The 25,902-nt window shown below is 29.0% G+C and overlaps 3 protein-coding genes across 9 annotated transcripts in view; 1 reads left to right on the plus strand and 2 right to left on the minus strand.

Moving 5' to 3' along the window:
* LOC141447077 (dynactin subunit 1-like) overlaps nt 1-7,368 on the minus strand; it is a 26,239-nt gene extending 18,871 nt beyond the window's left edge. For 2 of the 6 annotated variants that reach the window (XM_074114263.1, XM_074114261.1), the window contains exons 1-6: nt 7,211-7,368; nt 6,955-7,132; nt 6,731-6,882; nt 6,495-6,545; nt 6,246-6,369; nt 875-961 (exon numbers count right to left, since the gene is read on the minus strand). In XM_074114263.1, coding sequence (XP_073970364.1) covers nt 875-961; nt 6,246-6,369; nt 6,495-6,545; nt 6,731-6,882; nt 6,955-7,131 — 591 coding nt within the window. In that variant the 5' untranslated portion in view covers nt 7,132; nt 7,211-7,368. The remainder of the gene's footprint in view (nt 1-874; nt 962-6,245; nt 6,370-6,494; nt 6,546-6,730; nt 6,883-6,954; nt 7,133-7,210) is intronic. The other 4 variants (XM_074114264.1, XM_074114262.1, XM_074114266.1 and 1 more) reach the window with 3 other exon arrangements.
* Nucleotides 7,369-8,511: 1,143 nt separating this feature from the next.
* Nucleotides 8,512-21,944, minus strand: Sfxn1-3 (Sideroflexin-1-3). Of its 2 annotated transcripts, none has more exons than XM_074114274.1 (9): nt 21,791-21,944; nt 19,147-19,318; nt 14,541-14,714; nt 14,357-14,452; nt 13,291-13,366; nt 12,303-12,388; nt 12,083-12,210; nt 11,814-11,998; nt 8,512-11,365 (listed from the first exon to the last, which is right to left on the minus strand). In XM_074114274.1, the coding sequence occupies exons 2-9, from the start codon at nt 19,302-19,304 to the stop codon at nt 11,306-11,308; spliced, it is 963 nt and encodes a 320-aa protein (XP_073970375.1). In that variant the 5' UTR covers nt 19,305-19,318; nt 21,791-21,944; the 3' UTR covers nt 8,512-11,305. The 2 variants fall into 2 exon arrangements, with proteins under 2 accessions (XP_073970375.1, XP_073970374.1); XM_074114273.1 differs by lacking the exon at nt 21,791-21,944 and adding an exon at nt 19,434-19,606.
* A 1,131-nt stretch (nt 21,945-23,075) lies between these two features.
* Nucleotides 23,076-23,884, plus strand: osi (electron transfer flavoprotein regulatory factor orsai). The gene is made up of 2 exons (XM_074114288.1): nt 23,076-23,275; nt 23,554-23,884. The coding sequence occupies exons 1-2, from the start codon at nt 23,237-23,239 to the stop codon at nt 23,764-23,766; spliced, it is 252 nt and encodes an 83-aa protein (XP_073970389.1). The 5' UTR covers nt 23,076-23,236; the 3' UTR covers nt 23,767-23,884.
* Nucleotides 23,885-25,902: the final 2,018 nt, after the last annotated feature.

Genomic DNA, 25,902 nt, shown 5'->3' on the forward strand with positions numbered 1-25,902 from the left:
GTCAAGAATAAATCAATGAAATCTTTTAAAACCGATACAAGAAAGTAAACCATAAATAGATAATAAAAATAGATTTTCATCTGAAACGATATGAACAACAATGTAAATAATAAAATGACTTTAAAAATTGGTGGTCATTTAATGTAAAGTATTTTACATTAGAAACAATAACTAAGTCCTTATATTTTTCCAGACAAACTTACATGATAAAATTATTAAATTTTACTGTTGTTAAGATTTATTGTAATTTATTTAAAATTTTAAACTCAACTTCTCTGTTAACTCTTAATTGCCTGATTATTTAACATAATTCTTAATTTAAGATGACGTCGGATAAATGAGGAAGCAAAATGGAAGAAAATATTAACAAAACTAACAATAATTAGCAACCAATTTCAGCACCCTCACCGCTAGTTGTGAATTATGTACATGAATAGATGTGAGGTAAGTAAAAATAAATAAATAAATAAATAAAAGAAGAATAAAGGAAGTACAGTGAGGGAAAAAAGTAAGGCCCCTATATTTACTTTACACCACTTCTAAAATTAAACCAAAAATAGAATGCTTGGATATTTATTTTTTTTCTTAAAAAAAGGGTATTATTCATAGAAAAATACTCATACATGCTTTGTTAACAAAAAACAAAAAAAACAAAAAAAAAAGGTGATAAAACAGCCCCTAAACTGAATTTAAAAATAAACAAAATGGATGCCAAAGAAAAGAGAGGTAGTGTTTTTCTTAGTTTTTTTTTTTTTAAGTAGATTTTAATTTTAATTATTTAAAAATTAAAAATTAAAAGTTTTTAGGAAAATGTTAGAATTTTTTGTTTGGAAAAAAATTTTTTTTTTTGCTTTTTTTTTTTAATGACATTTACTTGTTTGCTTGGAGGAGTCTGTGAGATAGTTTTTGATGGTCTTCGAGGAGTAAACTGTGGTATTCCGCTCCTCCCTAATGAGGATCTCTGAAACATAAGACCGGCCATCGCTGCCATAGCATCCAAAAACTTCACATCCTTAATATATATATTTTATAATTATAAACTAAATAAAAAATAAAAGTTGAAAACAAAAAAGAAATGATTGCAACAATAAATAAAAAATTTTGAAAATATTATTTATACTTTTTTGTTAAATTTTTTTAAAAATAGTTAATAACTAAAATAAAACTTATTTATCTTAAATGTCAATTATTAAGAGTATATAAAAATACAAATATATATCATACAGATATATAAACTTTAACTTTTAATTACTACTATTACAACTAATAAACATTAATAAAAAAAATAATAAAAGCGATGAAATATGCACTACACTAAAAAAGAATGAATAAGAATATAAGAGGTTTCTATATAAACTTCTCAAAATTATTTTTGTAATAAAGAAGAAAACTAACCGTTTAAACGAAAAATCTTTTATTAAGGCTAGATTGATGCTGGACAAATTTTTTATATCCAGTGCCTTTCAAACCTGAACATGAAACCACTCATATTTGAAATTAGAAAACATTAGGGACTTTTTTGATTACTAGTTAAGTAAATCAGACTGAAACTGATAAATATACAACACTCTTCGTTACTGTTATTCCTACTTATAAATCATCAATTTTATAGATTGCTAACGTATTGCATTCGACTTAATTTAGCAACATTAACCTCCTAATTGCAATAACTATCTCCAAGGGAGCGAGACTAGAGGAGCCTAATACCCCATCTCCAATCCTTTCCACTACAATGACGTAAGAGTTTCCCGTACACATGGCGATCACTGATCTAAAAACTGATGTTCACTTCTGTTCTTTGTTATCAAATGGACCAGTCAACAGCATACGTATCAAACTCTTAATTGCATCTTAACCGAAACTTCTAGCTTCCGACCTAATTCTTTTTATAAACATTTTAAGCCTAAATGCAATATCTCACAACTCAATCAGGGCTTTTGAATCTACCTTGCTCAGCAACCATACTCTTCTGCACGGAAGACAACATCAAATGATTAAAGAAACGGTGAGATTCTAGATTTTTTTTGTAGAGATACTTATTAGAACATAGAACACAACCTTTCCACTTACGTGAGATAACAGTAAAGCAATTAAATCTTTTTAAAAAGCAATTAAATTGCAGAGCAATTCATCGTAATCCGTTAGGATTACTTAACACATCAAGATGCATCATTGTATGTTTTAATATTATTTCAGAGATAAGAAAGCACTGTCGTTTTATCCCGCATTTAATAAAACAAAATTAATAAAAACCAAATATTATTTTTTTGGCTGAAAATTTCGCATGTGCATTTTTCAAATATAAATTATTTTCAAATATTCTAGCTTATATCGTTAAAACACTAAAATAAAGTATCATAAACTTAAAAGTAATTTCATAAAATGTAGATACTGAAGCCTTGAAAAGAAGGTTACATTACCCTGTTGACCCTTTGTTCAACTGTGTTTTATAATGTCGAAAACATTAAAAACTTCCAAGCATCTTTAAATCAACAATGAAAATCTAACACTTAAATAAAAAATTTAAACCAGTCTTTTTCTAAAAATATAAAAATTTTGAACACTTTCACGCAATATTCTTCATTGTTATAATACTAAGTATAAGTTGAACATGACATAATAAAATAAAAGATGTTGGTAATAAGCAACCAAAAAGATAACTTCTTTTTCGATAACCTTGATCGAACCGATACGAATAAATAATTGTGATAAATAATTAATCACAACAAATGAAAGTGCATTGCTAGAATAAACAAAGGTTTCCAGTCTAACATGCGTTTTCAAATAGAAGGCTTGAAAAAACTGGCTTTACCCCAGCTGTGTAAAAATGTTTTTATAAATAATAAATATTAAAATGGATCAGACGTAATTGACTTTATGCGAACAACGTAGAGCAATCAAACCAAGAATGCAAAAATTGGTCCAGACTTTGCAGAGAAATAATCTTAGTAGATAACAATTTTGAGATAAATTTTAAAGGAAAAAAAAAACTATACGAGTAACTATTAAAAAAACAACTTAGATCACTAACTACAGAAAATCTAAATGGCAAAAAAAAATTGCCCTATCCAAAGAGGTAAAATTGTAGGCTTGAAACCATTTACAGCTTATTTACATTTACCTAAGTAGTAATTGGTAAGTTCAAGCAGAGGGCATGAGATATAAAACTGAGACAGAGGGAGAAACCTAATCAATAATTGCCCGAAGACAGTGAAACTCGAAGTTAAACCACTGAAAATGAGAATTCATTCCGTGCATCTTTAGATGGAAAAGATTCTTTGTTTAATGTATAGATAACCTAGTTCCAATTTACATAGCGCAGTTTGCTCTTCACTTCTACCGTCCATGTAGAAAGTTACTATTTATGATAGTCACACTTCACAAAAGCCAAGAGAAACATCGGTGGTGGATCAACATTATCCATTATGATGTTCATTTTTTTTGGTGACTGATTCATAGTTTCAATGGGATTGAAAAAATAACTGCCACTTCAGTCTAGTAAAGTTTATTTTGCCGAGCTTTTGACCTAGGGACTAGGTCATCTTCAGGGCTAGTTTAGAAATTAATACTATTACATTTCAGGGTTGGTGTGTCTTCTGTCTTGTCTGTTCATGGACTGAGTGTGATCGGTCTATGTGTATCCTAACAACCTAACATACGAGGTGTGTTCAAAAAGTAACGGGAATTTTTAAATTTCGCGGGTTTGGAGAGTCTGATTGTAAAATTTTTTTTTTTATTATGTTGGTACACATGCCCCTGAAGTACGATAAAATTTTCAGTAATATTCATTGTTTACTTCTTAAGTGGCGGCCGTTAAGGTTAGACGTGTTTTTCGAGCTTGGCGATTTTTGTTTGTTAAAAAAAATGGATCAAAGAATTTGTATTAAATTTTGCGTAAAAAATGAAATAAAGTGTGTGAAATGTTAATAAAGGCATATGGTGAGTCTGCTATGAGTAAAACAAGGATTTACGAGTGGTATAAGCGTTTCCAAGATGGCCGCGAAAACGTTGAAGATGACGAACGACCATGCACATCAACAACCGATGAAAACGTGAAAAAAGTGAAAGAAATGGTTATGAACGATCGCCGAATCACAATCAGAGAAGTCGCTGATGATGTTGCCATATCAATTGGCTCATGCCATGAAATTTTTTCGGATGTTTTGGGTATGAAACGTGTGGCAGCAAAATTTGTTCCAAAATTGTTGAATTTCGAACAAAAACAGCGGAGAATGGAAGTTGCTCAAGAGTCACTCAATGAAGTCGACAACGATGCGGATCTACTGAAACGTGTTATAACAGGTGACGAAACATGGGTTTACGGATATGTTGTCGAAACTAAGGCTCAATCATCCCAGTGGAGGCATTCTGGATCGCCAAGTGCGGTCGAATGTGAAGGTTATGCTCACTGTGTTCTTCGATTTTAATGGCATAGTGCATCATGAATTCTTGCCACAAGGTCAAACTATCAATAAGGAGTACTACCTACAAGTTCAACGCCATTTGCGTGAAGCAATCCGAAAAAAAACGCCCGGATTTGTGGCAAAACAATTCATGGATTTTGCACCACGAAAATGCACCTGCTCACACTTCATTGCTTGTTCGTGAATTTTTGGCCAAAAACAAAACTTTAACGATGCCCCAGCCTCCATATTCGCCAGACATGGCTCCATGTGACTTTTTTCTATTTCCAAACATAAAGAGAACATTAAAAGGCCGTCGTTTTACAAGCATAGATGACATTAAAAGCGAATCGCTGAAAGAGCTGAAAGCTATCACAAAGATCGAGTTTCAGAAGTGTTTCGAGGATTGGAAAAAGCGCTGGCACAAGTGTATTGTATGCGAAGGGGACTACTTTGAAGGCGACAATATTAATGTAGATGAATAAATATTTTTTTCAAAAAACGAAAATTCCCGTTACTTTTTGAACACACCTCGTATGTGTCAACCTAACACATATTACACATAGACCGATCACACTCAGTCCATGAACAGACAAGACAGAAGACACACCAACCCTGAAATGTAATAGTATTACTTTCTAAACTAGCCCAGAAGATGACCTAGTCCCTAGGTCGAAAGCTCGGCAAAATAAACTTTACTAGACTGAAATGGCAGTTATTTTTTCAATCCCATTATCTATTATTACAAGTCCAGTTTTTCGTTTATTTGAAGACCCAATAGACGCTCAAATCCTCTAATTGAGGATAAGTTTTTTGTAAACAAGAGCTTGAATGTCAAAATTGAAGATATATTTAATTTTATCCATATCAAAGTGATAATATCAAAGTTTTAGCTAATAAGTTACAAAAATTTTAAAACCAGAAAAAATTAATTAGCTTACAAAAATCCCAACAAATTGGGATGTGTTCCATTGTATTCCATGCTGCATTGTTAATTGTGGGACGTATCGCATTACCGAACTTGAATAATTTACTATTCGGAATATTGTAAGTAAACTAATAGTTTGAAGCCTTTAACTTTACTCCTTAAAAGAATTAAAAAAGATGGGCTTTGTTTGCAGCCATTTAGAAAAATATAGAATTCTCAGGGCAACATCATAAGAAACTTAATTAAACTTCTCAAAAAATATAACAAATAAAGGGCAAATTAATGATATTAAAAACAATAATTATTAATTAATAATAATTGCCGAAATTAAAACAAAATCCATTAAAAATACAAGGTGGGAAAAAAACAAGCAAGTGCAAAATTAAAACAAGATCTGCCTTGAGCTTAAAAAAAAAAGTCAGCTATAACAAAATAAATGTGCCACAAAGTCCTTCATAGTAAATAAGATTCAGAAGGGTTTTTCGATTACAGTGCGGAAAACAAAAAAATTTAAATAGTGGAAATCCAGAGAAGAAAAGACAAAACAAAAATTAAAAAAAAAAAAAAAAATTGTAGAAGTAATAGAAGCTAAAATGCATGAACAATCACATGAAAGTGCAACAGAAATCTTATTTATTTTTAGTTGGAAAAAATTGTTTTATAGGGGAGAAAATACAGGATTATCAACTTAATTACAAGTTGATGTCTCGGGCAACCACCTAAGAAAGTAAAAGTTTTAATTAGTTAACAAATACAATTGAAAAATGTAACTGATCGCAAAACAATTTATAACATTTTACTTCAAAGTATTTAATGAACAACATTATACTACTTCCAAAACTTTCATTTTTATTATTACAAAAGAGCAAAAACAACAGAATAAAAAAAAAAAGATATTCCATAAGCACACTTACCTCAATAAAAGATGATCTCTTGGGAAATGATTGAGGCTCAGAGCTCGCTAACGAAGATGTTGAAGATGACATATCTTCTCGACTTCTTGATTCTCTGCTTCTACCACTCAGTGACTGCCTTGAGCTTAAAAGTTAAACACACTTTATTTTATTTGATTTAAACCAAAAACTTAACATCACTTTTGACTAATTCAGTGCAGTGTTGCAATTTTATAATTGTAGTGGCCTTTAAATTCAATTTATAAGTACCTTGTCCTGGAAGATGTGGCGTGAGATGCTGGTGAAGATTTCCTTCTCACGCTTCAAAATCCAAAAGTGATTGATAGCAAGTAAAAAACATTTTTAAATTTACTAATAAAATTATGAAGATTTATTGTAATCCGTAAAAAATTTTAACTTCCACAGTTCATAAAATATCAAAAGTTTTTGCAATAATCAAATCAACATATCTTTTGTCTTATTTCTGTTTTATAAACTAAAAATACCTTGTAAGTCTTGATTTAGGTGTAGGCCTGACGGAATCATCAGGAGAAGTGACTATAGGTGAAGAAGTATTCGAAAGATCAATTTTACTGCCTGTATCTGTTATAATGGACAACTGTGACTGTCGTATGAACATTCCGCAGTTCTCATTACACTAAAAATATCTCATAATTTACATTTATTCTAAAGAAATAAATAAGAAAGATGTTTAATAAATTGCACTTACTTTGAAGTAGAATTTGTTTTGCACCGTACCATTGTTTTTCCCTTTTGGTTCATCAAGTATAATTCCAATCCATTTTCCCGGTGCAAAGGCCGTATTTCCAACATATGCAACTTCTCCTTGAATATTTTTACCAGTCACTTCAACTCTCTGCCCAACTTGCAGGGATACTGTAGACATTCTTAGAACACACAAAATTTAAAAATATCACACTAAAAATACTTTTACAAATGCAGGGAATAACTCAAGAAATATTTACCTTTCATCTATGAATTACTTAACACTACTTAATATAAGCACTGATATACAACTAAAGAGATTAGAGATATTACTCATTTAGTCAAATGGGGACAGCCATTTCATAACCTTCCTCTTGCTGAAGAAAGTGAAGCAATCAGCTGGTAAAGAAAGCAATCTAAGCCTGAACTGACCATTGATTTTTTATTTTATCTAAGTCATAACTTTTCCCTAATAATTAAGAAATTAATTAATTAATTAATTAATACCAATACTTATATTGGATATAATTAATAGTAATCCAAAATCCCTATTATCAAGGAAAAAATGTTTATATTCAATTGCAAACCATGTAAACTCGCAATTGTATTGTATTAAAGGGTGGTTGCACCAAAATGTGGAAGGAACGCAGGCAATCCAAAATTCCCATTTTTCCCCAGCAAACTCGCAATAGCCGTTAATAAATTTGAAAATTACTGTAATTTATTCTCTAAACACACATTAGGAAAAAGAAATTCTAAATAAACTCTAATTTCTTTGGTTAAATTCCTGGTGGTAATCTTGGCTAAAACAAACGCTCTAATCTGGAGCGTAGCTCATCTTTGTTTTAAGAAGCTTGCACTCTTCAATTATCACAACTACATGCCATTAGCGCTGGTGGTTCTCCCTCCTAAGGGCCACTTTTTGTACGAATTCATGACATCGTAAACAGTCCCAATTCCGCATAGTTAAAGCAATTTCCAAAAAAAAAACTGAAACTTATCTTCTTCTAACATAACATCTCACTAGAATGAATAGTTAAAAGATGGGTTGTCCTGATTTGTGAGAGGAATCTTATCACTGTTGTCCGCAATTGAATTACACTTTGGGGTAAATCGATGTGCAGCAGAAACACCATGAGACAGTGACGCAGGGAATGAAAAATTTAAAAAGTAGAAGGCTTTAATTATTATTTCTGTCCTAATCCTAACCAGCTCTTAGAAATAGAAAGGTGATAGTTATGATAAGTGTAGACATACAAAGTCTTGTACAATATTGTGTTTGTCCATGGTCCTGTAATTCCCGTTTCTGAAAAAAAAAGTTTTACTTCTGAGATTGTTATAGAAAAAGAAATTCGAAATGACAACAATAGTTTCTTGAATAAGCAAAGAAAAGAATATACTTCCTGACTTTTAAGAGAAAGGCAAGCTGAACGATCTCTCTTTCTTTTTCTATGAATTGTTAGTTCAAATTAAATTTGTTGCTGGCAGAGCCCAAAACTTGAAAAATTCCCTTTACTTTCACATTATTTTTGTTGAAAATTGGGAAGAATTAAAATAAATATAAAATTTCTTCCGTTTAATTAAAAATTCTGTCTTTGAAACTATAAAAAGTTAGTACTCTCCTTATCACAAACAACACCTTATAATTTAACAATACACATTATTGTCACACTTTGAGGACATTTATACATTTAAAATTTGGGTAACCATTTTTTTTTAAGGAAAGATTTTTTTTACAAATTTGAAAAAATAAATAACGTTAGTTGAAAATACAATCTGCCTCTCATTAAGTAATCTAAAGTAATCAATATTATTTAGGACAAGAATTTTTTTTTTTTTTTTTAAATTTATCAGTCAGCTAAGATTTTTGTCTCAATACATTACTTAGTAGTTGCAATCTTGAAGGACTTAGTCTGGAATAAGGAAAATTTATTTGACAACTTCTTTTTTTAACAAGTATGGTTCTTGATTAAACAATTTTTTCCTACAAAAATGTTTTTTAAACAATGTATTCTGCCATTGGTTTCGAAGGCGGCAATTCGAAAAACTAGAGATTTCGGTTTGGGAAAACCTAGACACCATCAAAATAAATTAGAATTAAAATACTACAGATTGAATGATAAAGAAAAATAAAGTAATGTTATGGAATGTGTTTAGATATTATATTAATTTTTCTTAGTATGTTTGGACTATTATTGAAATTAAAAACAATAATTTTGTTAAATTATCTAGCTAGATAAATGAATTACTAGCATATTTATTATAAATATTAATAATTAATATCACTTAAAATTTTATCATTAGAAGATATGGCACATGCGAATCGCCGTGGTAATGCCAGTAGGTAATAATGAAAGAATAGCAGTAACAGAAATCTTATTTTTTGAACAACTTAGATATTAACATTAAAAAGGTTCCAGCAAAGAACACTTAAGAGATCTAAATTAGGGCTGCCATAAATCCCGTTTTAACAGCGAACTTAGATTTTGTACTAAAAAGATAGCTCACTTAAATATCGTATACATCTTCACATTAATGGAATGGAACTATTTTTGAACAAAACATTTATAACTAATTATATTTAGTAAAATGGCAAATTTCGGAACTCAATTTTCTTCAGGGAGAACTTTGATTATATATTTAATTATTTTAAATAATTAATAGATGCTAAATTGTAAGAAAATGTAGAAGCGGTGTTGAAAAATTCTCAAAAAAAAAACTGAAGACCGATTCAATAAAGTTTCCTTTCAATGCATTAAATCTAAAAGAATTACTGCGATTTTTCGTAATTAAGTTGTAGTGATTCACACACACCGGACTAATGTACTATAATGTTGCTTTTTCGTTCTCATGGGTCCATAAAATTAATATTTCCAATTTTTAAAACTCAAAATTATAAAACTATCCATATTACAATACTTTTCTCTTAAGAGAAATAAGTATAATAATAATGTACATATTATAATGTTAACACAATTTAAAAAATGTACAATTAGAACTAAATATAAATTTAAATATTGTAAAGGAACTTATTTTTAAAAATTAATTCACATTCACCCTCTCATAAATTTTTTGATTTAGAGGTTTCAGAAATAATATGTTGCAAAGTTCATTTACATTCAGAACTATGGCTGGTTAGAGATTAGTTTAAAGAATTTCTCTTCACTATTTTTTCAAATCTTTTTTCTCATACATGAGCTCATCTTTCTGGTAAAGGAAAGAAATTTTCAATTATAACATAAATCCTCACATTGCTCATTTCCTAATGAGACACTGATGAGGACAGATATTCTTGTCAAAACTTTTTGCGAATAAAGACCAGTTTTATCTATAGACCAGAGTTCAAGACATAAAAAAAAAGATGTCTGAATCTCACGGAACAATGATTTGCTGGATCACTTTTTGATACTTTTCCATTACAAATAACAAAAATTGTGTATTAATAGTTTACAATACATATTTTTTGTGTTTAAATAATAAGCTAATCTTTTCAAATATGGTTTTCTTAGCTGTTGAGGAATGTTAAATTAATGGGTGTCCCTAGTATTTATAAATAACAAATTGTTTTATTCAGAAAATATTTTCGGATCCTGATTATGACCACCAACTTACGGCAAAAATACGCAAACGCTAGCAAGGTTCTTCAATTTACATAGCGAGAATGTAGGCCTTATTATCCTGTCTTACTGAACCCATCTCTGAAGAACAGAAACTAGCCATAATTAAGCGTAATATCAAAAAAGAATACCGAACACTTCTGTCTTTGACTTTCTTCCACAATATTGATGAGCTGGATACAGTTTTGTTGCACCTAGAAATCAGCACTACAAAGGCCTCCTACGAAAAGCACGTCCAGAGCCTGACCTTGCTAACAGAGGATCTCGAGGGAAGACGTCGAAAGCATGCCCATAAGCTCTTCTCCATTACCTTCTACACCATCAGAAGTATCGAAGAATACCAGGCCCATCATTAAGTGCTGACACTGCCTCCATGTAGACATTGTCTTCTTATGCCAACTTCTTTTAGACAGATTTCTCATATTTTATAGACTTCTAAAACTTAATGTTGCAAACAGTGACAATTCAATTGGCGTTTTTCAGTTCTAATTATTGTGTTTTTAATAATTTAGTTTTTATTTAATTCATTTTTTCTTAATTCTTGTTATTTAAACGCTTAAAATTCTTTGATAAAAAAAGTAATAGAAATAAGTTTCTTTCAAAAAAAAGAGGATACAATAAGTTTTTTTTTAAGGACAAATATTTGTAAAATGTTTTTTGGCAGTAGACATTTTATAATTAAAGCTTGATTCTAAAGGGGTGTATTGTTATTTTCACTAATTATGTCTTTTATGCTATTTACAATCCTTTATTATAATAAAGTATTGATGTTGAAGGACTCTCTTTCTTCACCTTTTCCTGAAATCATACCATAATATTCGTCATTAATATATACGTGAATATTGATTAATTTAATTCTTAAAAAATAACTATTGAATTTATCCCATGATAAAATCTAGTAAAAACGAATCAGGAGTAATGTTTTTGAATATTTTTTTCTTTTCTTTTTTTACAAAGGCAGAGCTGGGACTTTTAAATCTTTGTTGTGGCAACAAGGATTAAAAATGGCTTTCACCCAGATTAATTTTGATTCATTAGCCAAAGTTTAACAACTCGTAGAATTAGTCCAAGATTCTTTTTGGTATTAATACATTTGAAAACCCCATATTTTATACTATCACAATATAATTTTTACATCAATTTTACATAGATTAAATAAAAAATAAATAAATAGTATCTTCGAAATAATGACATCTTTATTACCTTCAGTTTATATTTAATAAATAAGAAGATAATTTATAAATACCTGTATTTCCGCCTCTAACCGATGAACTTTAATTGGTACCCTTTGAACGAATAATGCGCACGCAAGCGGTGTTGCGAATGTTAAAATAATACCACAAAGGCCTACTACCAAAAGTGGTTCAAGCCATGGTCTGCAAAGGAATACTTTACGTTTTTCAAGATGATTCATTGCAATTGGTGTTATCGCTAAAAAAAGAATCGTATTTATATAAAAACTACAAAAAAAAAAAACCTTCAAAGCTAGTATTTCTTACATACTTAAATACTTACCCATTGACGGAGCTGCCATAATAATTCTACTTATAACAACTGCCGCAGTTGCTTCAACGGCAGCCGTTTTTGATTGACCAAAAACGTGATTATCTTCATTAAACACTCTAATACCTTCTACTAATTCTCTTAAAACAAAAATAAATGATTATGAAGCGCAATAAATGGTAAAGATGTTTAAATAGAAAAGAATTCAGTATTTTTAAAAGAAAAAACTTACTTCTGTCTCATAGCTGGAATGTTCACACAATTGGCTGCAGCCACAGCAGCAAATGGTACAAATCTTCCAACAATCGGTGGTGCACGCTATTAATAACATAACATAGAACTTGTTAAATAAGTTAAAGCAGTTAAATAATTGTTTCACACTAAATTAATTATTTATACCTATGTTTTACAGTTTCTGATCAAAAAATATATTTTCGAACTATATTTTTTTTTAATAAAAGAAAATTACTCAAAATATTCAAATTAATAGATCCGTAGCATTAAGTGCTAGGTGAAAAAATGAAATGTATGTATATTTTTACTTTCTTTACATATAGGTATATAAAAGGAAAATAGAGTAATATACGTCTATTTTGATTATTTTCACATTTTATTTAAAGTTATACATATACAAATTTCAATCAGAATTTCATTTAAATCAGTTAAAAAATATGTCACTTCTAAGCTTGAAATAACAATTCTTTTCTATAACTCATCAGAATTAGGAAACGGATTCGAAGGAAAAAAGAATATCCACACGATGCAAAAATATTATCTTTTTCCCACTGTTGAGATAATAAAAAAAATAAAAATTACTTTTAAGTGCTTATTCAACAAAGAAATATTTAAATGTTATCAGTAATTTAAGAAAGGAATAAACACGCAGAAATCTGATCCGATTGTCTTGCGTTCATATAAACCACATGTACCAACGAATGCAATTGTTTCTTTTGTGAAAGATTTACAGTTTTTTAAAATTCGCTTTGTAACAAAAATTGTCTAAATATTTCCTTAAAGCAAAATTGAATAATTTAATAAACATATTCATGGTTTCCCATCATAATCATCTTCAAGGTTTTGCTAATTGTGTTTTGTCTGTTTTATCGATTCACTTTCTCATATTCTTATATTTAAATTAACTAGTTCAAAGCAGAATTTCTAGGGTTTGAATGAAGAAGCCAGAAACTTAGAAATTAAATATTAGTTTTCATTTTAATTACCTTAACCATTCTGTTGAGACCCACTGCCGTTCCAACTGCGCCTGTAGTTGCAATCACGTAAGATGTTACAATCTGTCTGCCAAAATAAATAAATAAATGCAAAAATGTTTAATTAGATAATCGTAGAATTAATTATTTCAATGATCAATCATTGATGTAAAAAATAATAATAAATAACTTTTAAACAAGTTCATTTTTTATAGACCCAGTGACAAAAAATCATTCATCATCTTAAATTCTTTGTACTAAAATGTAAAAAAATGAGCACTATTACTAAAAATAGATTCAATAAATATGTCTTGACTACGACTTTAAGCCATCTTTTTCCTGGTATCATTTTCTGAGCAGCCGTTGGAATAATAAATTGATCTAATCGTTCTAATTTTGGTTCTGACAAGCGAACCAGAAAGAGTTTTAGTTGATGTTAAAAACTAACATCATGAACAACCTTATTTTGCCTTCAGCAACATTCACACGATACTCACTACCTGGGATCTATCTACCTATGATGTAGACATGTGCAACTAGTTGGCGACCTCTATTTCTTATCTTACTTAGTCAATACTTACACTCGACAACATTTCAAGGAACACAGTTCAAGTCGGAGTGGATCTGGCTTCACAATCACTTGCACTGTACATATAGGTGAAACGTTGAAGAGTAAATGTTTTGTATGCAAAATAAATAGAGTGTTTATTTAAATTCGTCTTATTTAAATCTGAAGATTTTATTAAAGCCTTCAAATTGTATAATACAAAATCTAATATCATGAACGTACAAACAATGAATATTGTACTTCATAAATTCCGTAAAGAATTATTCTAATTAACAGAATATTAATTAGAATAGTTGTTCAAAAAGAGATGCAGAATACTTTTGTTGTCATCCATCCAATTTTTATTTTATATCCCCTTAACATTAATATTTGATAGAAGTTTGACCAGCCTACGATGCGTATCTTTGTTGGCGTTACTCCAACGAAAGAGATTAGGCTTCTGAGTTATTTAATATTTCATAAACCAAATTATATTTATACAATGTATTATTTAATTTCAATTATACTTACGATACAGGCATGTCCGCATCACTTCGGTTACAATAATTAACTACAGCATTAAACGATTGATTAATCCATTGCCAAAATACCACTGCTGGAGTTGTTCTATTGATATGAAAATGTTTATTCGATTATTTACTCGTATTTTGGATAGTAAATAATTTATCGAATTTAAAACGAAATTATTAATTACTTGTAAAATGCCATCATACAACCAGTAATTACCATATTCATTGGTACTTGGGCTGACATTCGACCAATTATAAATGTTTTTTCTCCAGTTATTGGATGAAAGGCTGAATCGTAAATATGTTTGGCTTTCCATAGTTCTTCTAACGTTAAATGACTTTTTTGTGATTTTCCAGCTCTGAAAAAAAATCATTAGAAATGCAATTAGTGTCATGTAGAAGTTCCCAAAACTTTAGGAATTAATGGTATTCCCTCAATAATTGTTAGAGGAGAAAATATAGTATTTAGGTCTTTTTAAAATGTACAGTTTTTAGGAATCAAGAGTACTACTGGGGTAGTAACAATACATGGATGTTGAAACGGTCAAAAAATGTAAACTCAGGTAACGATTAGAGTTGTCTCTAGTGGCAACGAGAAATAATGAGATGAGGGCACTGTCAGAGTGCACTGTTATCATCCCATCACAATGAACTCAGTTGTTAGTGAACCTTAATTAAAATAGTAAAAAAAAATTGATAAAAAGTGCTCAAAAATAAATTTTATACCTATTGTTTAGAGAAACAACAAAATAGTTAAATTTTTTATCTAATAATCAACCTTGAATTTAAATTAAATAACAGTGATATCAAGAGAGGAAAGCAACAATATCCGCTAGAGTAGGGTATAAATATAAACAGCATTATTATGAAAGGCTTTAATTTCAGTTCTTTCAAATAAATTGACTTTTATTAATGCGTAATGATGTTTATAAAAAGGCTTCCTGAGCCAACCAGGCAAAGTGTTTTCAAGTAATAAATATGTTTGATTGTCTTGAACATTGATTACATAGTTTATTGCTTTAATAAAATTTATTGTAGATTTAATAATTTTGTAAACATTCTATTTATGTAAAAATTCTAACCGAACTGATAAAAATTAAAACCTTACGCTATGAACAAAAAAACAAAGGTTTATACAAAATGCTTAATTTAAATACAAATAATTTATAGTCTATAATTATTTTTTAGTGCAAAAATATAATCTAAATTTAATTTCCTAGTGTCTGTTAGACTACACAAAATTAAACATGGCCTGTATGATATAAATCTATTGGCAATGTTTCTACGTCTTTAATTTTTTTTTTTTTAGTTAATACATTACTATGATGCCTAGTACTGTGTTCTAATATAAATATTTGTCTCTATTATAGTCGTCACCACATCTCTTCATTTCGTTTCTGTCTGGCCTCCTAATTAAATTTAGCAATCGATACTATCAACGTGGATATATTCACTCACAATTGTTTGGAAATTATAAAATTATTTTTGATATTTTAGTTGGCTGAAGGTGTTTTTGAACTAAACACTTTGAAGAATCTGTACATAAACCCCAAAATATATTATCTTTAGGATTATTTCTGAATAATAAATGGTTATTTAGCAATAACTGGCTGGAAATAACCTTGAGTTAAGCGCACAATTACTCCTGAATTGCTTACATCTTCTAAATATTAGTAGACTTGTTTGTTTTGCGGAGGTTTCCTCCTTCTCCTTAAAACCAGAGTTTTATTTTTATTTTTCTTCGATAAAACATATTTTTCTTATCAAGCCTTTTGAAACTAAAAAGTTAATTGATATATTCCTGATAGAAATTATAATTTTAGTTTAATAAGTTTTTAATACAACGTCACTTTGCTTCCCTGGCTGACACCTGCTGCAACTAAGAACAATTCAGATGTCTGCTTTGAAATCTTTCCAAAGCTAAGGCAATTCTTGCACAAAACAATTGATTCTCAATCCAGACCTTATTAATCTTTTTCATTGCCAAAATTTTCTACTACAGTGGTGAGAGGTACTTAATCGCAGGCATGACAAAGACTGAGTAAGCAGCATAGATTTTACCTCTATACTCATAGCCTTATTGTAAATATATTGGTGCTTTGGAAGGTCGTCTACTATCAATAAATTATCCTTTGTTCTTATTTATAAAATTAGATCATCGATTCTACCGGGTAAGCTTTTTAAAGAGATTCCTTTATGATTGACAATTCTCCTTTTAAGAAACTTCGGTGCAACCATTATGTCCTGCCAATTCTCTTATCTCAAATCTAGCCGCTCCTTTACTATTCCATATACAAACACATTGCTGGAGTTATAACTTTGGTAACTACTTTTTCGAGAGTGTCTTCAATCGAAGGTTTTTCCATTCACGTCACTTAAATCTCACAGCTAATCAGCTTCTCTAGAAACAAAGGCACCTATTGCATTTATACAGATGTTGCTACTTCTATACAGGGTGTTATTTTAAGACGGCTAAAATGCATTTCATGCTTAAATGGTTAATCTGAGCAAAAAATGGTAGAGGAAAAATTTGTCACCTCTAGTTTCAGAATATGTGACTTGATTTTAGATTCCTGCCCACATACGCGGCTGACGCGCGACCAAAAGTGAGGGTTCGCAGATGACCCCTATTTTTATATACAGTTTTAAAGAGTATAAAAAGTAATGAAAGAAACCGGAAACCGCAATTCGATATTTTCAAAATTAAAGGTGCTAGGCCATTTAAAAATCTGGTATTTTTAATCATATTTCAATTTTGATTTATTTTGATAAATAGTGCATTATTTGATAAATTAAGGAATAAGTTTGATCCTTTACATGAAAGATATTGATCAATTAAATACGGTGGTAGGAGGTTTCCAATTTTTTTGGTAATTAAACGCAACTCCCCCAAAATTACCAAATAATTATTAAACCTTCTTGTTTGTAACAGATGTAAAATTAATTTTTAACCATTTTGTGTATGCTTGAAAACATCTAAAGCTCTTAACATTTGATTTTTCTTAGAAAAATCACTCAGAAAACTACTTATTTCCTGATATTAAGAAAAATACTAGCTTTACTGCCTTGGCAATATTTTTAGTAGAAAGGGGATGAAAAAATACATAAAAATGACCTATCGCGTGCTATTCTTTCTCTTTGATAACAAGTTCAAAAATTGAAATATGATTAATAAATACCAGATTTTGAAATGGCCTAGCACCTTTAATTTTGAAGATATCGAATTGCGGTTTCCGGTTTCTTTCATAACTTTTTATACTCTTTAAAACTGTGTATATGAAAATGGGGGTCAACTGCAAACCCTCACTTTTGGTCGCGCGTCAGCCGCGTATGCGGACCGGAATCTAAAATCAAGTCACATATTCTGAAACTAGAGGTGACTGGCAACAAATTTTTCCTCTACCATTTTTTGATCAGATTAACCGTTTAAGCATGAAATGCATTTGAGCCGTCTTAAAATGAACACCCTGTGTATGTAAAATTTACTTCTGTATTTGTTTAGGGATTCCATTTTAACATAAATTTAAACATGGAAAAGTAGCAGTTAAAAAAAAAAGAATATCTTTTGCAAATATGTCTCAAATTTATTTAAATATTAGCTAAATAAATGTTAATAACCTAAACAATTAAATTAAAGTGATAACATTCATAAATAAAAGGTCAACAAAATGTTGATTCTTATCATAAATTCTTATAAATATGTGTAATATGGTTGATCAGATTTCACAATCAACGGTTTATATAATTGTTTTGATTGGAAAATTTGCAGATGAGTGAATGATCAAGACTTTTTTTGCTCGCAACTATTCGAATATTTGGAATTTAATTTAGACAATAGGAATCCTAATTTAACACCTAGATTCGAACTCAATACCACAATAAGCTTGGCTTTTAGGCTGCGCCTATAACTGTTAGACTGCTGTATTGATGTTCGGAAGCAAGATTGTTCCTTTCACTTTTTATTTTACATGTAACTGTAAACCAGTTCGGCCTGTCCTGTTCCACTTTAAAAAAAACTTTTAAAGGACGAAAGTCTGTGTTACTTTGTCCATTTGCCTCCCATCTTATAAATAACTGCAGAATATTTATTTATTAATAGGAATTTGGTCTTAGTATTGGAAATAATTAATTTAAAAAGTATTTCTAAATATAATTTGAATCCAGCAGCTGGCTCATAGATATTAATTTTCTAGGAGCTTCTTAAAGCTCATTGTTCGGAAATGGACAAGTTAAGAGTAACTCAGAAAATGACTGGTGGCCGGAAGTGCACTGAAAAAAGCTCCGAGCTTAAAAAATAAATAAATAAAATAACTTTTTTTGGTTTGCCGCAAGATTATTAAAAGTTGACAAATAAGAACTTTGAAATTTGAGCTGTAGTACAAGCAAAAGTTTAGCACAAAATCGTAGGTATCAGAAATGGTGCGAGACTTGCCATCAAACTTAGCAAGCAAAAGTAGTATACTGATTACAATTGGATGAAACGTATTTAGTGGGCGCCAAGACATTTGAGATGAAAGGCGCCCTAAAAAGAGGGCTTCAACTTTGTTTTCCAACAAATTGCGTATTACAACATTAAACAATATTACCAACATGATTTTAAAGGCTTCGGAATGAAATTTTAAACTGTAACAATATCAAGATAAGAATGCATATTTAGCAGTTATAATAACTTCGAACTAACTGGCACAGAAACTTTAAAGGTATAATTTAATAAACTAAGTAATAATCAGTTACTAACTAAAGTTTGATTAAGTAAATCTAAAAACATTTGAAAAAAAAATTAATATTTACCTGTGCCTTATAACAATATCCCTTGCTTCATCTAATTTCTGAGATGAATAAAACAAATTTAAAGGATTGGTAACAGTAAAAAAATGTTTGGCTCTTCCTATGTACGTACTTTGATCCCATCTTGGTACATCAATATTTACATCTTTTATTTGAGACATAACTTTTATTGTAACTAAAGCAAAAGTAAGAAAAGGATATACTGTAGCATGTAATTTTTGAATTATTGTCACTTAACAAGAAGAATGTGTTAAACGAAAATAACTATTCAATAATTATTAAACACTAACCGAATTTAATGGAGAAACTTTCTTTAATACAAAATAAATGTACGTAATAATTTTTAAAACTATTGCTGGACACCGGTTTTTAAACGAGATACAAGACTGTTCTGTTACTAGAATTGATTTTCTGAACGTCGCTACGCGCAGCAGCTACTAGAAGTGGGGTTTAAAGACTAAACAGGCCAAAGAACTCATATCACAAATTAAATTGAGCTTCAATTTCTACCCCACTTCTTTTGTTTTAAAAATTCATCAATTTGAACATCTCATCAATATACAAGAGTTTTATTTTTAATGTACTTTTAATACTATTTGCACTTTCGCAAAATAAAATGATTTTTGTTTATCACCTTTGTTTAAATAGACTAATTGATTTCAATTTAATTTTCAGTTAGGGAGTTTAAAAAATTATTGGCCATTTTCTATAATATGATTGATAGATACTATTTTCGCTGTCCTTATTTTCTTGAATTATAACTCTACAAATTGCTTTATCACGTGCATAAAGCAAAGAAATTTCTACATGAACCATGGATGTCCTTGATAGAAAATAATAGGCAATAGTGTGAAAAATAGTGTGAACATAAATATGATATATTTGGAAGAGGTATTCTGCACTGGGCTCTTCTAAAATATTTTAGTTGAATGTTAAATAAAGTGTACACTCTTCTTTCCAATCATCAAGCGCCATTCTTGGACTAAAATTTTCCTTACAATTTTCTGAACTTTACTAACAGTAAAGACTAGGTTCATTTACAAATTCAAATGTAAACAATTGATCAGCCCCGTTTTAAATTACAGCCCTCAGAACCAAACAATTTTAAAGGAATCAAGCACTTTCGCTTCTATTTCTTTAGATTTCACAAAATGTACAGATTTGAAGAGCACAAAATTGGGTATACTGTTTCTTGGTGAATGAGATGTGCAGATTTGGTTGATTCCTTTAATTAAGACGGGAAATCGGAAGCTTTATTGATGATTATTTTTTTTTTTAATTTTCTTGCATGTTTCGCATCATCTACTTCACTTAAAATTTCTAAATTTTGTGAGCATTCCCAAATATTACCAAATTTTTCTCTATGCTATAAAAAGTGGAATAAAAGCAACGTTTTTACGAAACTTAATTTTGTAGTTTAACCAATCATAGGATTCAACAAGCTTCTTTAGTATTGGCTTAAAAAAAAAAAATGGTTAGAATCTTATTTAATTAAATAAACAGTTAAAAGAATAATTATTTAATACAGATAATGCGTAATATAATTCCTGCTGAAACGTCAAAAGGATAAAAAAGTTATGATTAATTTCAAATGGAATTTAAATTGCTTCAAGGTGATAAGGGAAGGTCATGAAATGGTGGTTATAGAGGGGAAACTTTACTATCAGACATAAAATAAATAAATTGTCGTCATTACTGTGAAAAAATATGTGCAGTATTTAAAAATTTAAATAAGATTATTAGTTACGATTATAACTTCAGATCCACAATAAAGAGTAGAACATGTTTATTTGAAGAAGATAAGGCGTTTTTTAAAAAAAATACAATGTAACTTGCAGTTTCTATTTGACTGTCTATAAGTAACATGTTTGTACTGTACTAAATAATTCAAAATAATTTAGCATTTATTGTTGTTGGTCTCATAGCTATTGAGGAGGCCTTTAACAATGCAGATCACCAGGAACTCTGTGTAAAGCGATGGAGCAAAATTATTCTTGCTTTTACCAAAAAATAATCAATAATTTAAAAAAAAAAATAAATGAATCAAGCTCTTTTTTTAATTCGTCTATTTGGTAGTACTAATCAAAAGAGAAAATTTCAACCAGAATCAAAAAATTGGGAATTCTTTAACTGTGAGTTAATGCAAAAATTATCTCTTTCAGTACATTATTTAGCTTAGTCTTTATGTACTTGTTTGCTTTTAAGACCTCATTCTTATCTGTCTGCAATATTGAAATAAATATTTATAGATCTTAGTTTTAAAAAAGTTTACATTAACAGCTTATCTTAGCTTATTGTTTTCTTAATCGATGTTTAGAATTATACACTTTTTACTTGTTATTTAGTTCATTTTATAGTTATATTTCAATCTATAACAAGTTCAACTACCAAACCGAAAAAAGAAAATTAAACTGGCAAAAATTAAATAAAAAAGTTAGGCTTTTGGTTTTTAATCTTGATTATTTTTATCAACAAGGTAGTGGAAATTTTGTACTAAAAAACACAATTTTATAGATTTATTACTGTGTTTTTGTCCGATTAAAAAAAAAATGATATAATACTTCATATTTTTAAATGTATACATATGGAATAACTTTGGGCATGCGTTTTATAATTTGTTAAAAAAAAAAATGCTTTAGTAACTGACCTTTAAAATTAACATCTCTGGCAGATTACTAAACATTTATACTCATAATTAATATTAAATGTTCATAATAAAATTAAATGGTCCATCTACTGAATTATGTTTGAATTTGAGAAACAAATTTTGTACAAAAACAGTCAATTTATACATTATACAAAATTTAGAAGTTATATAAAGTATTTAATCACGCCTTTAACATCTGATTTAGTGCAACCCTATAAATTTATGGGGGTTTAGTTGAAACAATATAGTTTCTAGTAGTAGTTTAGTAACAGAGCTATACTTTAATATTTTCATTCCCAATTATTTTTTTTAATTCAGATCTAATTCAAGCCCCTAGAAGAGATTTCCCTAAAAACTCCTAAATGGATAACTTTTTTGAAAATCATTTTCATTGGAGGAAAATGTATTTAAGTGTTTGTTTACGCTTCCTAAGAAATATTACTAAGGGGCGTATAATAGTATCCTAATTGCATGAAAAGAATGAAGACGAGACAGTTTTATTCACTTTATGCAAAAAGTTGATTAATCTGAAGGCTAAACTCTCTCGGATCCAAATTTGGAATCGGAATTCTTTCTAATAATAAAAACCTTAAATTGAAAAATGAGCTTAATAAATAAAAAAGCCTTCAGAACTTCAAAATTTCATTTAAATAGTTCATAGCGGCTACAAGATTCAGAAATAAGATACATAATTAAGTCTGTTGAAGGTCTTTAGGTGCAATGGTTTGACTTCCCATCTCTTCAATCAACAGAATAGAAATATGGGTAAACCTTATCATCCATTTAATTTTCTATAAAATCCTTTTAATGAGTGAATCCTAAAATGAATTAAGTCCATAACAAGATCATGAAATACCATATTTTCCTTGCTATGGAATCACTCTACCGAGATCTATTCAAGATTGTTGCAACAACTCTTATTTCCTTTTCAATATTGTATTGTTAATTTACCCTTTAAAGCCTTTTAAAAGAGTCTATTCGAAAAAACTAGATTTGTCTGTTGTGTTATACAAAAAATAAAATATGCAATTACATTTTGGATTTTAGGTTTGCATTTAAGTTGATCATAAACCTTAGGCTGTATACTGATTGTTTTAAAACAAAGCATTAATAAACAATCTGGCGGAATTTCAGTAATATTTTTGTTTACCCAACTGGTTAAATTTGTATTTCTGAACAAATAAACACAGTTATCCTTCATAACCGTAAATTCTTTAGTTGAAATTTAGTTCCCAGTTCTGTCCATAGATGTCGGTAAAAGGTTATTACGAGAGTCCAGGTTAACTTTGGTTAGGAGGTTTCAATTTTTGGTTGATTTGTCTGTGGTTAAGGCCATTTCATGTTTACAGTGTTTTAAAATTTTAATTTTTTACCTAATGTAGTTGATGTTTAAAAAGTTCAATTTTTTACAATTTCAGTCAAGCAATCATTTTTTCTCTGTTTATCATGTCTCAGCGTACAAAAGTAATTGATTTGTACAAGACGGTAATTATTATTTTTAATTACTCTCTTGTTTAATATAGAGGTTAGTACATTCATTACATAATTTAAAAAAAAAGAAAAGAATATTCTTTTAACAAGTTCATTGAAATGATATGGATTTGTAACTGGCTAGATGTTATAATCGAGAGTAGAATTCAATAATTTCTTGTCTTCCCTGGATAAAAGTAACTTTTTTAAACTTAATAAAAGTCACATAATTAATTTATTCTAACTTGTTTTTGTGACATAGATAATTATAAAAGGTAGTAATTTATTTTCAGTTACTACATTTAGGGAAGGATTATCCTCAAGGTTATGATTATTTTAGAAGCAGGCTGAAAAAAGCGTTTATGAAAAACAAAGATGTTTCCGATCCTGAAAAGATAAAGAAAATGATTGCCCATGGTGAATTTGTTAAAAAGGAAATTGAAGCGCTATACATGTTGAAAAAGTATAGAACGTTGAAAAGACGTTATAATGACGAAAATCAATAGATAAGTTGTACAGATAAAAATTATAAAAGATTTTATTTTTCTACTGCTGAAATTAAAATTTTAAAAACATTACGATTGTATGTATATATTGATAAAATAAAAACTATGCACAAGTTTATTTTTTGAGAAATTTTCTTCTGTTTTTATGCTTAGTTTAATCTTTCCTGTATAACGTCCTTTGGATAACTATATAAGTTTTTCATTAATTAACTATGCTGTCATATTTTTCCAAATTAACTGTACAAAAATAAATAGTGAGTTAAGGTAGGTAGTATCAACCATGATTCATTTTTTTCAAGCATTCGTGGAGTTGATTACCTTGACACTTGCGACATTTTAACATTTCATTGAATGTTATGTCTGCTCAGCGTACAAAACGACTGGTGTCATTTAATATACTTTAAAGAACATGTTATTTGTTGGCGAATAGTGTATTTATTTAATTTTTTTTTTTGAGTTTTGTAAGTATACAGAAAGATGCTGTTACTGGATTTATTTTCAGTTTGAGCAAAAATATTTACAGTATGAACAATAGTTAAATTGGTGAAAGGAAAGTTAGTGTTAGTGAGAGATTTCAATGATTTCCAGGCACCAGTTAACAGGAAATTATCAGTTTGCTGTATTTGAATGGAATATATACATTTTTTAATTATTTAGCTTGGTGAAATTAGTGGAATATGCTGTGTTAGTAATCTTGAACCTAAGCATTAGGGCTATAAGTTTTTGTATTCTCTTTTTTTCAGGTTATTAGTCAACGTAAGTTTTACTTCTATTTTTGTATGTTTGATCCTTATCTGCAATTTTTATTTTCTTCTTTGTGACGGCAAAATTAGACCAATGAAGTGATATGTTGCCAAAAAAGATTTCCTCATTACTGCAGCTGACCGGACGTACGAAAATAACGTAGGCGTATAAATTTTATTTATATTAAAATTGAAGACATGAAAGGCAACTAGTTTTTTATTGTACATGTAATAATTTTTGTTTTATTACCTTTAGCAAGGTGCAACTGTTCCTATCTTTAAAGATAAATTAATAAGCACTTTTTGATAAGATAAAGCCTTATATGTTTCTTTTTAATTTATTGTTTTTCTTATAGAGTGAAATGAAGTGTTTTAATATAAAATTATGTATTGTAAAGACTGTTGCATTAGAACAATAGATTGTGCATTCCTATATTGATCTCTTTTGTTTTTGAAAGTTTTATTTTGTTTCAAGTTTTATGATGTCAAGTAGTTTTACAAATTTTATTCATTTCTTCACAAAGAAGAATAATGAAAAAAAAGATTCAAATAATGATTCAGAAGTAAAGGTCACGGAATTTAATGAACAAAAATTTTATAGGTCAAAATCTGGACGTTATAAAGCTTTAAATAAGAAAAGAAATAAGTTAACTGATGATACATTTGCCCCAATTCAAACCACATCATCATCACCATCATCATATACCACCAATACAAATTCAACAGGTGATCTTGGAATAACATCTGCTTCTAATGAAGAAAAGAAAAAAGTGAGTGATTAAAGAAGAATAAATAACTTTGAGTTAAAATTATTTTTTATGTTAAGTTACAAACACCCTAATATTCTGTGATTTTTTTTGCTTTATTAAAATAATAGTTTGTAACATGGCTAAAGGCTACTTGAACTTACTTTTTTGATCTATTTTTGACATGATTTTATTATCTATTTTATATTAAAATTTCTCTTATTGCTTGAGTTATGTAACAGCGATAGAAGTTTTTTTTAGCAATATTAAATATTGCAGAGAACATTCAAAAGCAATTTAAAGATTTCTAACTATTTTATTAAACTCTCGTTTGACAATTAAAAAAAAATCTCATTATATTGATTCAAAATTTTATAAATAAATATCAAAATTTATGGATTATTTATTTTTTCTCTTTTCATTTAAGTTAGGTAAAGTATTTGATAAGTAGTTTTAATGTATCTATTTACTTTAAGTAGTTTATTGGAATGTTAACTGTTTGTGAATTGTTAACTTGTAAATGAAGGATTTAACGTGATTTATTCCAAACATATTCATATGCGAAATTAATACAAAGGTTGAAATAATTATTGTTTGAAGGCAACAATTAAAAAAAAAAAAAAAGATTACTTGGTCTTTTATCCTAA

This window comes from Rhodnius prolixus, unplaced genomic scaffold, assembly GCF_049639745.1.
Source record: "Rhodnius prolixus isolate KJV_2025 unplaced genomic scaffold, Rpr scaffold_7, whole genome shotgun sequence".
NCBI classification, from domain to species: domain Eukaryota; kingdom Metazoa; phylum Arthropoda; class Insecta; order Hemiptera; family Reduviidae; genus Rhodnius; species Rhodnius prolixus.

Excerpts from the sequence above, each read along its gene's own strand:
- Sfxn1-3 (XM_074114274.1), bottom strand. The coding sequence starts at position 19,304 with ATGTCTCAAATAAAAGATGTAAATATTGATGTACCAAGATGGGATCAA. Across the intron at positions 12,211-12,302 it reads ATTCCAGCTATGAGACAGAA|AGAATTAGTAGAAGGTATTA; the intron begins GTAAGTTTTTTC and ends TTTTGTTTTAAG. Across the intron at positions 11,366-11,813 it reads GGTTAGAGGCGGAAATACAG|GAAAAGGTGAAGAAAGAGAG; the intron begins GTATTTATAAAT and ends GTATGATTTCAG.
- osi (XM_074114288.1), top strand. The coding sequence starts at position 23,237 with ATGTCTCAGCGTACAAAAGTAATTGATTTGTACAAGACG. Across the intron at positions 23,276-23,553 it reads TAATTGATTTGTACAAGACG|TTACTACATTTAGGGAAGGA; the intron begins GTAATTATTATT and ends ATTTATTTTCAG.